The sequence below is a fragment of the Ranitomeya variabilis genome, chromosome 8, assembly GCF_051348905.1.
Source record: "Ranitomeya variabilis isolate aRanVar5 chromosome 8, aRanVar5.hap1, whole genome shotgun sequence".
Lineage (NCBI taxonomy): Eukaryota > Metazoa > Chordata > Amphibia > Anura > Dendrobatidae > Ranitomeya > Ranitomeya variabilis.
In genome coordinates this window covers 189,636,097-189,649,124 of record NC_135239.1, presented here as the reverse complement: position 1 = coordinate 189,649,124, position 13,028 = coordinate 189,636,097, and the positions used below count along the sequence as shown (strand labels likewise).

The 13,028-nt window shown below is 52.7% G+C and overlaps 1 protein-coding gene across 7 annotated transcripts in view; it reads right to left on the bottom strand.

Annotated features, from left to right (window-relative positions):
- The window catches only part of SLMAP (sarcolemma associated protein), a 101,722-nt gene extending 90,688 nt beyond the window's left edge, over window positions 1-11,034 (bottom strand). For 3 of the 7 annotated variants that reach the window (XM_077278588.1, XM_077278592.1, XM_077278593.1), the window contains exon 1: window positions 10,152-10,500. In XM_077278588.1, coding sequence (XP_077134703.1) covers window positions 10,152-10,349 — 198 coding nt within the window. In that variant the 5' untranslated portion in view covers window positions 10,350-10,500. Of the gene's footprint in view, window positions 1-10,151 lie in introns of all 7 variants that reach the window. The other 4 variants (XM_077278589.1, XM_077278591.1, XM_077278590.1 and 1 more) reach the window with 3 other exon arrangements.
- Window positions 11,035-13,028: the final 1,994 nt, after the last annotated feature.

Below are 13,028 nucleotides of genomic sequence, written 5' to 3'. Positions count from 1 at the left end.
CAGCATCCTGTCTACAGCGGGTGACCGCTGCAGACAATCATTGGGCTCAGCAGTAATGTCAAGGTAGAATGCTAAAGGCTATCCACAAGTTGTCAACAAGACGCCCCTGCCGCAACCATGAAAACAAAGACGGACAGGGCGATGAAACAGGTAAGTGATACGGATTTTGTTATTTATAAGTATAAAAGGGGTGGGTTCTAATTTTTTAATATACGCATAAATCCTCCTTAAATGGACTGTCCAGTTTAGACCACTATTATTTTTTTTTAAAATTTTACTCTTTTGGGAAACCTCATTTTCACCTGGCCGGAGTAGTAAGGGTTACATTGCCAGGGTTCCCCACACACCACATCTGATCGATGGTTGTCAGGACACGAATTTAAGGTGGGCTTCCCACTCAGGACATTGGTACAGAGTCTAAGGATTTGCTTTTTGAGTTGTGCAGTCCTTAAAGTTAATATCGCACCTTCGTTCTAGTGATATCAAATATTTATGGTGCAGAAAAATATAATTGTGGCATTGTGCATCTCTCTCTGGGAAAGAAAATGAGAACCAAGATGTATTCCCAAACTAACGTGTGGACTTTGGGTGGTTGAAAAGAGGCGACAGGTTCCCTGGCAAAGAAATATAATCGCACGTGCGACCACCGAGACCGAACCAGCCAGCGGCCGCAACCACCGAGACCAAACCAGCCAGCGGCCGCGACCACCGAGACCAAACCAGTCAGCGGCCGCGACCACCGAGACCAGACCAGCCAGCAGCCGCGACCACCGAGACCAGACCAGCCAGGAGTGACCACCGAGACCAAACCAGCCAACGGCCGCGACCACCGAGACCAAACCAGCCAGCGGCCGCCGAGACCAAACCAGCCAGCGGCTGCGACCACCGAGACCAAACCAGCCAGCGGCCGCGACCACCGAGACCGAACCAGTCAGCGGCCGCGACCACCGAGACCAGACCAGCCAGCAGCCGCGACCACCGAGACCAGACCAGCCAGGAGTGACCACCGAGACCAAACCAGCCAACGGCCGCGACCACCGAGACCAAACCAGCCAGCGGCCGCCGAGACCAAACCAGCCAGCGGCTGCGACCACCGAGACCAAACCAGCCAGTGGCCGCGACCACCGAGACCAGACCAGCCAGGAGCGACCACCAAGACCAAACCAGCCAGCGGCCGCGACCACCGAGACCAAACCAGCCAGCGGCCGCGACCACCGAGACCAAACCAGCCAGCGGCCGCGACCACCGAGACCAGACCAGCCAGCAGCCGCGACCACCGAGACCAGACCAGCCAGGAGTGACCACCGAGACCAAACCAGCCAACGGCCGCGACCACCGAGACCAAACCAGCCAGCGGCCGCGAGCACAGAGACCAAACCAGCCAGCGGCCGCGACCACCGAGACCAGACCAGCCAGGAGCGACCACCAAGACCAAACCAGCCAGCGGCCGCGACCACCGAGACCAAACCAGCCAGCGGCCGCGACCACCGAGACCAAACCAGCCAGCGGCCGCCGAGACCAAACCAGCCAGCGGCTGCGACCACCGAGACCAAACCAGCCAGCGGCCGCGACCACAGAGACCAAACCAGCCAGCGGCCGCGACCACAGAGACCAAACCAGCCAGCGGCCGCGACCACAGAGACCAAACCAGCCAGTGGCCGCGACCACCGAGACCGAACCAGCCAGCGGCCACCGAGACTGAACCAGCCAGCGGCTGCGACCACCGAGACCGAACCAGCCAGCGGCCGCGACCACAGAGACCGAACCAGCCAGCGGCCGCGACCACTGAGACCGAACCAGCCAGCGGCCGCGACCACAGAGACCGAACCAGCCAGCGGCCGCGACCACCGAGACCGAACCAGCCAGCGGCCGCGACCACCGAGACCGAACCAGCCAGCGGCCACCGAGACCAAACCAGCCAGCGGCCGCGACCACCGAGACCAAACCAGCCAGCGGCCGCCGAGACCAAACCAGCCAGCGGCTGCGACCACCGAGACCAAACCAGCCAGCGGCCGCGACCACAGAGACCAAACCAGCCAGCGGCCGCGACCACAGAGACCAAACCAGCCAGCGGCCGCGACCACAGAGACCAAACCAGCCAGTGGCCGCGACCACCGAGACCGAACCAGCCAGCGGCCACCGAGACTGAACCAGCCAGCGGCTGCGACCACCGAGACCGAACCAGCCAGCGGCCGCGACCACAGAGACCGAACCAGCCAGCGGCCGCGACCACCGAGACCGAACCAGCCAGCGGCCGCGACCACCGAGACCGAACCAGCCAGCGGCCACCGAGACTGAACCAGCCAGCGGCCACCGAGACTGAACCAGCCAGCGGCTGCGACCACCGAGACTGAACCAGCCAGCGGCCGCGACCACAGAGACCGAACCAGCCGGCGGCCACGACCACAGAGACCGAACCAGCCGGCGGCCACGACCACAGAGACCAATCCACCCGGCGGCAGCGACCACCAAGACAGAACCAGCCGGTGGCCGCGACCACCAAGACAGAACCAGCCGGCAACCGCGACCACCAAGACAGAACCAGCTGGCATTGGGCATTTCTGCATCTTACTCAGCATCTGTATGAAGATCTTCAGTAAAATGACAGCACCAGATGTCGGGTGCAACCCAGACAATCAATGACAGTAGTAGCTGCAGATAGGGTTTGTCCCTACGACAACTCTCAACGCACAATAGCAACATCCTATAGAAACCAGAACAGAAGTGCCTATGGTAGGGAGGTCCTAGAACTTCAGTCAGTGTAGGCGGCCGTACATCCAAGTCTAGTTCACATATCCGTGAACCGTACTCAGACCAGAACAGACCACTGGGTCTCCCGATCTAAGCAAACTGCTTCACGAGTCCGTGTGTGACAGGGGCCTGTCACTCAGGGGAAGCAGGGAGGAGACACTGATAAGGACCAGCCTCTAGGACTAGTCACTAAGCAGCAGGGATCCCAGCTGGGATTTAAATGTATTGTTCTCCGAAATGCTGCGCGTGGTCCGGGCAGCATGTATCAGCTGTTCTATGTCCTCAAGGGTTAAAGGGAACCCATTTCCCTTATTCTGAGATTTCATACAAGTATGTTCGAAAAGGGAGCTTTACAGGTGACAGTGACTTAAGTGGGCGCATAGCCTCCAGAATATACTGGAGATCTCCTTTTAGGCAACTGATTTTCTGCCAAGAAGCTCCACAAAAAAATAAAACAAAAAAAACAACAGGAGGAACGCCCTCTAAGTCCTCCAAGGAGGACCCCACCAAAGTGAAATAAGAGCTCTGGTGATCATGAGCTTTTCGCTCTAGGAGATACAGAACAATGAATTCGGAGAAGATCAGCTAAGTCTGATGAAGAAGGGAAGATCATGTCATCTGTATCCAAGGGTGCGGCTGCAGGATATTAACTATGTGAGTGCAGAAACTTTTTTCCATAAGGTTATATGATTTGCATCATGTACTGAGCTAAACCACCGCACGGGACAATGTGCTCCAGCGGAGGATGTGACGGGTGTAAACAGGACGAGGGTCGCCCCATCGGTCAGGCTGTTTATACTATGGAGAGAACATGTTCCACCAGTCATCATTTATAGACTCCATCACCGGAGAATGAAAGTGGAGCTGAAGTCAGCTTCTTGGTATTCACATTGTAATCAATTGGGACATAATGGTTTACGGGACGTGGACAGAACGAGGGATGAGAACTCACAAAATGTCACATACACGCCGCAAAGAAGAATCTCAGTGACGCCACGGAATTAAAGTCAATTTATACTGCAGAACTGGATAGAAATGTTGCCATATTCCGCAGCGTTTTTTGGGTGTAAACGTGCCTTAAGGGGTAATGTTCTTAACATAGGTGAAAAAGCTAATTAACTAATTGGACAACCCCTTCTTAAAGAGAATCTGCCAGGCGATTATTATGAAATCTAAGAGCATCAAGATGCAGGGGGAAAAGATCCTGATTCCAGTGATGTGTCACTTACTGGACTGTGTATTGCCGTTACAATAAAATCAGTGTTTTATCAGCAGGAGATTCTCACTACAGGTCTACGTGTCTTGTGTCTCCTGGTCTAACCACACCTCCACCACTGATTGGCAGGTTTCTGCCTATGCACAGTGTACACAGAGATGCCAATCAAGAATGTGGGCGGGGTTATACAGGGCTCAGCACTCTGAGCTCTGCTACATGTGCAGCACAGAAAACCGTGATTGTATCAAAATGACAGCAAGCAGACCAGTAAGTGACATCACTGGAATCAGGGTCTCAGCCTCTACAGGCGATGCCCTTTATGAAACTTAAGATTTCACAGCAAATACTCCTGAAGGAAGGATCTGAAGTGTGTCACTATATAGGCAGAGGAACACAACGCCCCTAAACATCCCATTGGACAAGAAAAAAAACAACATAACTTCAGGTGACCTCTCAATAGGAAAGCGCAGTCTACAGATACACACTGGCCTGATGAAGAAAAAGGACATTCTGGGCTCCTTGGGGTTAATACAACTGTACAGGTGATCTGACAGGTACCAAACACAGGGCTGGGCTCAGAGGAGTGAAAAACGGATGTTGATACATCTGCATGGTCTCCCGTACCGCCATCTTTTACATTCGTACGTCATCAATATTTATATTTTTGACATCAGTTTTATTTTATTTAGTTTTTTATATTTTAAGCATTAAATACATAGTGGCCAATTCAGTTTGTTATGTGATCTATGCAATGGGCATATTAACAAAAAAAATGGATGCAAACGGATGAGGTCCATAAGGCACCCTTTTTTTTTTTAAGTTATTAAGCTCTATGGGTAAGTCTCATCCAATAAAAAAAAAAAAAAAGAATAGTAAATTTTTTTTTTTCACATACAACAGTTTCACGGTGTACAAAAAGTCATCTGAACTAGTCAATTTAAAAGGGGCATTGCCATGTCCAAAATCCTATCCCAATATGCAGAAGGTGTAATAATATTAGCAAATACCTCCAATTAGAAATGTAGTATAGTTCTCCTGATAACCTGTCGCTTACCCCATGTGCAGGGCATTGCAGTAGCTTAGGTATCCGTGGTTACATCCTATCATGGTGACATTTAGCTAGCTGTTAGTGGTCGTAACCATGGATACCCAAGCTACTGCAATGCCTGCACATGGGGTAAGCGACATAGCTAATCAGAAGAACTATACTTCATTTCTAATTGGGAGTATTTGAGAATATTTTTACACCTACTAAATGTTGGGATAGAATCTTGGAGATAGGATAAGTGCCACATCCATTCTGCACATGGAACAAAAATTCAGTTATCTGAACCAGGCCTAAAGCTTGTTGAGCCTTACTGGATCCAACAAATCACTAATAATCACATAATATTACATTCATGGCATCTTCCCTACAATCCCTAATCCAACCCTCGCTCTTCCATACTACAAACAGGGCAGGCACAATGGAAACTTTCACCTAATTGTATGCTGCGCCATGTCATCAGCTTATAAAACTACTGCCATATAAAGGAGACGTGGCACAACACCTGTGAGCGGGCGAGTTTCTGTTCCCTATGTAGTGCCACGACGAGGAGGGGGGGTTCACACAGCTAGGCTAAAAAAAAGTCTGAAATTCTTGTTAACAGGCCTTTTTCTCCCGCAGCGCCACCAGCGTTCCCCTAATACAAACGGTGCTTGCACGATCCCATCACCTGCCGCAGATCTGCACTTCCGGCTCATGTACAGGAATGAGCCGAGGAACCTGTTACAGGTTCACATGAATCAGCACGGCAGATTTTAGGGGGGGGGGGGGGGGGTTAGGCTGTGAAGGTATAAGGCTGCCGTCACACTAGCAGGATTTGGTCAGTATTTTACATCAGTATTTGTAAGCCAAAACCAGGAGTGGGTGATAAATACAGAAGGGGAGCATATGTTTCTATTATACTTTTCCTCTAATTGTTCCACTCCTGGTTTTGGCTTACAGATACTGATGTAAAATACTGACCAAATACTGCTAGTGTGACGGCAGCCTAAATATGACTCAATTGTCTGATCCATGGGGGTCAACTAATATGGACCCTTCCCAATCAATAGAACAAAGTTCTTAGTGCCAATCTGTCTCCATACACAAGATAAAGGTCAGCAGAAATGGCCAATTTTGACAATAACGAACAAGCGTTGGATGTTTCAGATTTATTATAGTTTAGGGGGGGGGGATCATAAGATGTTTAACAAGAACCAGCACACACGGAAAAATCTCATCTCCGGTCTGAAGATGGGGGAGAGGATCTACAAAAAGTTGCTTAAAACTAAAAAAAATTGAATAGTAAAACGTGTTTCTATGCAAGCTGATGGCAGGTTAAAGGGCTACTGTGTATGCGAGGCACCCACCCCTGCACTCCTGGAGAACGCGGACACATGCCGAGCATTGCTCACAGAGTCTTACTAGTACAAGGACTCGTAACGTACGTCACCTACAAATATAAAATGAGAAATACTTAGGCCGTAGGTCATATTCCCTGGTGGCTAGAGGTGAATCAGGGAGAAATCTAAACCCTATTGGTACAACTGTATTTGCCGTATATAAGTCAATGGGACTGTAAACCGGAAATCTTCCCTGGGTAAGCCTCTGAAAAATAAAAAAGCTCATTTAAATGGCTGTAGGTGAACACTGCCAAAAAAGAAAAAAAAAAAAAAAAAAGTGGATTGGAAACCAGACAGTAATAACAGGTGATTTGGAATCATCAGGATATAGAGGATGATCCTCGGGATTCAGTGAGCTTCTGATTTACTACAAGGACGAGGTACAGTGATCACTGACCCCCCCGATCATCCACATGTCACATCCAGGTGTGATCTCCGTGGCCGCTCTTCTTTTGGGTGGTTGGTCCACCCTAGGATCCCCCCACACACTGGTAGATAGAGCACAGGTGAGTCACCTTCTCGTTCAGCTTGTTTGTCACAAGTGGCCATTACTGAGCGGTCAATAAGAAGGACGTGTATGACCTGAAGAGTCAAGCTCCTGCCAGATCCGGAAAAAACACGACCGACCTCTGCCGAGCCAATGGAGGAGAGGAGAAAAGGTTTTGGTTATCTGTGACCCCAACTATTCATACTGTAGGTCAAGAGACAACATAATCATATACTCTACATCTGGTGATACTTTATATGTGCCCCCCAAAAATTGCACCCTTGGTCAGGTGACTTTCAGACATATCCGTGACTATTTATACTCTAGATCCGATAAAATTCATGTGTGCCCCATTTGTACTCTAAGCCAAGAGAAAATCATACATACAAGCCCCCCGCTATGTACACAAGTCCCCCATTTGTGCTCTATGCTGAGTAACAGTCATTCTGTACATACAAGCCCCCCACTACATATACTCTTGACCAAGTGACATTCATGCATGCCCCCATACTGAAGCCTGGTGACATTCGTACGGGCCCCCCACTTTTTATACCATCAGCTGTGTGACAATCATACATGTGAGCCCTCACTGCTTAGTCATCAGAATATGGAATTGATCACTTTGCCTCGGTATGAATATTCTTGGCCCAGGCCATTATCAGTATGTACAGAGGGCGATGTTTTTTTACATGCTCCCCCACAATATTCGAGCCCCTGTCCACATCTACACAAGCAGTAAAGACAGACACCATAGTGTGGGAGCAAACTGATCACTGAGGTCAATGGGCGCCATGGAAGTCTGTCCCACGATAGATCTGGCATTCGGACATTTTCGGTTCTCCGTTCCTATGGCTGATATATTAATGTAGAGATGAACGCAGCCTTATAAAATCACCTATAAATAAGAATCGCACTGATATAGCAGCTGCTGTTATCACCCCGGATAGTGTCGCTCCACATCCGCTTGTCAGTCCATAACATCGATACATGGTGCCCTATATCCACGATACATGTACGCCACAATTAATGCAAGACATTGGCCATTCGTATATGCTGGCCACCATGTCCTCTCCAGGCATAACACCTATATGTAAATTCCAGGTTGGGCAGGAAAGCCCCCATTAGGTCAGACAACATTAATGCATGCCCCCCACTATTTATACACAAGGCCTTCGGGTGGGAGCAGCTGGATGTGTAAGTCTATACCATCACAAATGTACATACATTTCCATTTTAAGAAAGCCCAATCCCTTCCTTGCGGAGGCGAGTAAAGCATCCCTGACCTCCGCCTCCAGAAGCGCGCGAGTGCTGCTCACGAGCCATCCAGAATAGCGAGCGGCGCTCACGAGCCCCCCAGGACAGAGCGAGCGCCGCTCACGAGCCCTCCAGGACAGAGCGAGCGCCCCTCACGAGCCCTCCAGGACAGAGCGAGCGCCCCTCACGAGCCCTCCAGGACAGAGCGAGCGCCCCTCACGAGCACTCCAGGACAGAGCGAGCGCCGCTCACGAGCCCTCCAGAGTAGTGAGAGCGGCGCTCACGAGCCCTCCAGGACAGAGCGAGCGCCCCTCACGAGCCCTCCAGAACAGAGCGAGCGGCGCTCACAAGCCCTCCAGAACAGAGCGAGCGGCGCTCACAAGCCCTCCAGAACAGAGCGAGCGGCGCTCACAAGCCCTCCAGAACAGAGCGAGCGGCGCTCACAAGCCCTCCAGAACAGAGCGAGCGGCGCTCACAAGCCCTCCAGAACAGAGCGAGCGGCGCTCACGAGTCCTCCAGAACAGAGCGAGCGGCGCTCACGAGTCCTCCAGAATAGTGCGAGCGCCCCTCACAAGCCCTCCAGAATAGTGTGAGCGCCCCTCACAAGCCCTCCAGAACAACGCGAGCGCCCCTCACAAGCCCTCCAGAACAACGCGAGCGGCACTCACAAGCCCTCCAGAACAACGCGAGCGGCACTCACAAGCCCTCCAGAACAACGCGAGCGGCACTCACAAGCCCTCCAGAACAACGCGAGCGGCACTCACAAGCCCTCCAGAACAGAGCGAGCGCCACTCACAAGCCCTCCAGGATAGTGAGAGCGCCACTCACAAGCCCTCCAGAACAGAGCGAGCGCCCCTCACAAGCCCTCCAGAATAGTGTGAGCGCCCCTCACAAGCCCTCCAGAACAACGCGAGCGGCACTCACAAGCCCTCCAGAACAGAGCGAGCGCCACTCACAAGCCCTCCAGGATAGTGAGAGCGCCACTCACAAGCCCTCCAGAACAGAGCGAGCGGCACTCACAAGCCCTCCAGAACAGAGCGAGCGCCACTCACAAGCCCTCCAGGATAGTGAGAGCGCCACTCACAAGCCCTCCAGAACAGAGCGAGCGCCCCTCACAAGCCCTCCAGAATAGTGTGAGCGCCCCTCACAAGCCCTCCAGAACAACGCGAGCGGCACTCACAAGCCCTCCAGAACAGAGCGAGCGCCACTCACAAGCCCTCCAGGATAGTGAGAGCGCCCCTCACAAGCCCTCCAGGATAGTGCGAGCGCCACTCACAAGCCCTCCAGAATAGTGCGAGCGCCCCTCACAAGCCCTCCAGAATAGTGTTAGTGCCCCTCACAAGCCCTCCAGAATAGTGCGAGCGCCACTCACAAGCCCTCCAGAACAGTGAGAGCGCCCCTCACAAGCCCTCCAGGATAGTGAGAGCGCCCCTCACGAGCCCTCCAGAATAGTGCGAGCGCCACTCACGAGCCCTCCAGAATAGTGCGAGCGCCACTCACGAGCCCTCCAGAACAGAGTGAGCGCCCCTCACAAGCCCTCCAGAATAGTGCGAGCGCCACTCACGAGCCCTCCAGAATAGTGCGAGCGCCCCTCACAAGCCCTCCAGAATAGTGTGAGTGCCCCTCACAAGCCCTCCAGAATAGTGAGAGCGCCACTCACAAGCCCTCCAGAATAGTGAGAGCGCCCCTCACAAGCCCTCCAGAATAGTGTGAGTGCCCCTCACAAGCCCTCCAGAATAGTGTGAGTGCCCCTCACAAGCCCTCCAGAATAGTGTGAGTGCCCCTCACAAGCCCTCCAGAATAGTGAGAGCGCCCCTCACAAGCCCTCCAGAATAGTGAGAGCGCCCCTCACAAGCCCTCCAGAATAGTGAGAGCGCCACTCACAAGCCCTCCAGAACAGAGTGAGCGCCCCTCACAAGCCCTCCAGAATAGTGTGAGTGCCCCTCACAAGCCCTCCAGAATAGTGAGAGCGCCACTCACAAGCCCTCCAGAGCGGATCCGGATCCATTCATTTACCTTGCCAGTCTTGTGATCGAACCAGACCAGCGCATGATTCCTGGACAGCACCTTGCAGTCGAAGGTGGCATTGTTCTGCGCCGGCCGGCAGCGGGCCACCGAGCGCCCGATCTTGACCGGTTCGTCCAGGTAGACATGGCGCTCCTGGAAAGGGTGGGAATTCGGACGGCAGGTGAAGATCGCAAAGGCTGAAGGCATCTGGACGATAATAAAGGAAAAGGGGGGAAAGAAAATCTTCCTACTCCAGAGCACCAGCGGCTGGAGGCTTCCGGACGTCTGCGGAGAGAATTCTCACCGAATCCTAAGACATGGAGGCTCACAGGGGCTCAGTCCGCACACTATCCTCCCAGGTCCGCTGCCCCATACTGGTCCCATAGAAGAGCCCCTAATCCATCGCCAGCAATGTGCCCACATCCAGAGCGTGCACCAGCGGAGGCCGCAGTGTGGGGCCCCGGAGCTCCCGGCGGCTACAGCAGATCACAGCCGGCGGCTGCCATACTCTGACAGGTGGGGGGAGAGAGGCTGCGGACCGGGCGGCATCCTCCGCACCGACACCAGCTGGGAGACGGCCCTGCCCCCGGGGAGAGGCCCGAAATTACCCCCCTCGCTGCAGAAGACCAGGGGCCCGGGGGAGGGAGTTACGTGAGCACCGAGAATGTGCCGTAAAGCGCAGCTGACGTAAAGTGAAGTTCTTCGGCCGGAAGTGGAGCCGCTTCTATCTCCCAGCGCTCCTCAGTGGGAATATTCTCGGTTCCGGTGACAGAATCCGGCGGTTATTGGAGCACAGCCCCGCCGCGTTCCCCTTCCTCCCGCGCCGCCATGTTGAATAGTAGCGACCTCCCCGCAGAGCCGCACAGCAGCCGGCCTACTGCGTCACCACAGCAACGGGCGGGGAGAGCGAGGGGCGGGACATGGGGATCGGCACCAGCCAATCAGCGTTGGCGCCCATCCCTCGTTTGTCCACGCCCACTAGAAACTGTCAAAGAGAGAAGTAGTGGGCGGGGCTGTAGTTTCCGCCGGTAGTGACCGGGGGGCAGTGACCCGGGGTGGCCCCGGTACAGCCCCGGTACAGCCCCGGTACAGGGGCAGCGGTGACGGCCTCGCCATGGCTGACATTACCGCTTATTTGCATGCTTTAGTAACCACTTCATAACTGATGAATCATTCAATTGGACGCCACTGTGGTCGTATTGTAAAATCGCATGTAGTGATCATTTGGTCGCAGATCACACACGACTTTTTCATCATAAGCTCCAATATAAGTCATTTGCACCTTGGAGACTTTTTTAAATTCCTTTTTACACCCAATTTACGACTGTAAAATGATCCCCCTGTGCAGATACATTGTGATTGCGGATGTGGTCGTATAGCAGCGCGCAACGTGCTACAACCGCGAGGCGCCAAATATTCCGCAGGCTTGGGTTTTGGCGCTTGCAAATTTGGCATCACAGGGCAGAAGCTACACGACGACTTTGTCCGGGAAAGATGGCGCTGTGCTACATGGCAGAGTAGTGTAAGCGATGGGGTGCCCTCCTGGTATGACGACAAGCGGGTCACCAAAAACTGGGACCACATGGATTTTTGGTGACTTGCTTGTGGTGGTACATGGGGGTCACAATGCGGCCCCATTCACATCCTTTGCTACGTCAGCTGTGCTGCAGTCAGCGTCGCCGTGTAGCCTTAGCGCTCGCTCACACCACGGTCCAAGCGTGTTCCTAAAAAACATCGGATCGCACTCGGAATAATGTTAGTCTATGGGGCTGTGCTCATGTCCAATTTTTACCCCGGTCCCAGGCAAAAAAAAATCGCAGCATCTCCCAGTTTGATCCAATATTCAGATCGCACTCGGCCACGCCAGTCAATGATTGCATAGAAAACATCAGGCTGCACTTCGATGACATCAGAGTGCAGTCCAACAATTTCCATGCACTGAATCTCCATCTTCTCACAGTGCGCTCCGATTCTCTCATCCAGGAGTCCAATCACACTATGGTGACTCCGACCAGTGGCAGTTGCATATTAGGCCCTAGTCTTAGCGCACATTCTGTTTACCACGAATAGAACTAGTGCCCATTATAATCTATGGAGCACTAGCGTCACTAACGCCGAAGATCAGAGGTGGTGCAAATGCCCCAGATTTCTGGTTGGGCGCCCAAGATCTCCAAGCAAGCACCATTTTGATCGGCGTGGGCGCTGCATCCTGTGGTAAGAGCTGGAAGCCATAACCCCCACCACTCTCCGTCCTGTAGGCCACCGGATTCTATAGACCTATGGCCACAAGATATCAGTGCCCTGTCGTGTGGTGCAGCGACGGCACTGCATATACTGCCTGTGTGTAGGGGACAAGTCTGCACTAAAATCCATGAGAGATAGGAAAAATCCATTTCCTTTACATGTGTATGGGGTTTCATCTACCCTGCTCACAGGCAATGGAAAATGTCTGGGCAGAAAAGTTTTTAAAAAAAATCACATGTGCATATTATATGATCTGTACTTGATTCGCAATACTCAGTCCACTGGTGAGTCTCCAGACCTGAACTCACCTGCTCATAGACACCCATGAAGCTGTCAGTTGGACCAGGTATTGAAGTCCGATAACGGACCTTAGAGGGGTTGTCTGGCCTTAGGGTACAAGTCTGCGATCACTCTACGTGACTGCAGAACTGTGAACCATCAATGCGCGCCTGCGTGGGCTACATGACAACAAGACTTGTGTGTGTCTTCAATCCATACAAGTGAATTGAGCGAGTCTGGAGACGTCTAGTCAGACTGTGTCCGGAAGTATGCAAATCGCATACTTGTGGTCACGTGACTGCCTGATACTTGTGGTCACATGACTGCCTGATACTTGTGGTCATAAGACTGCCTGATACTTGT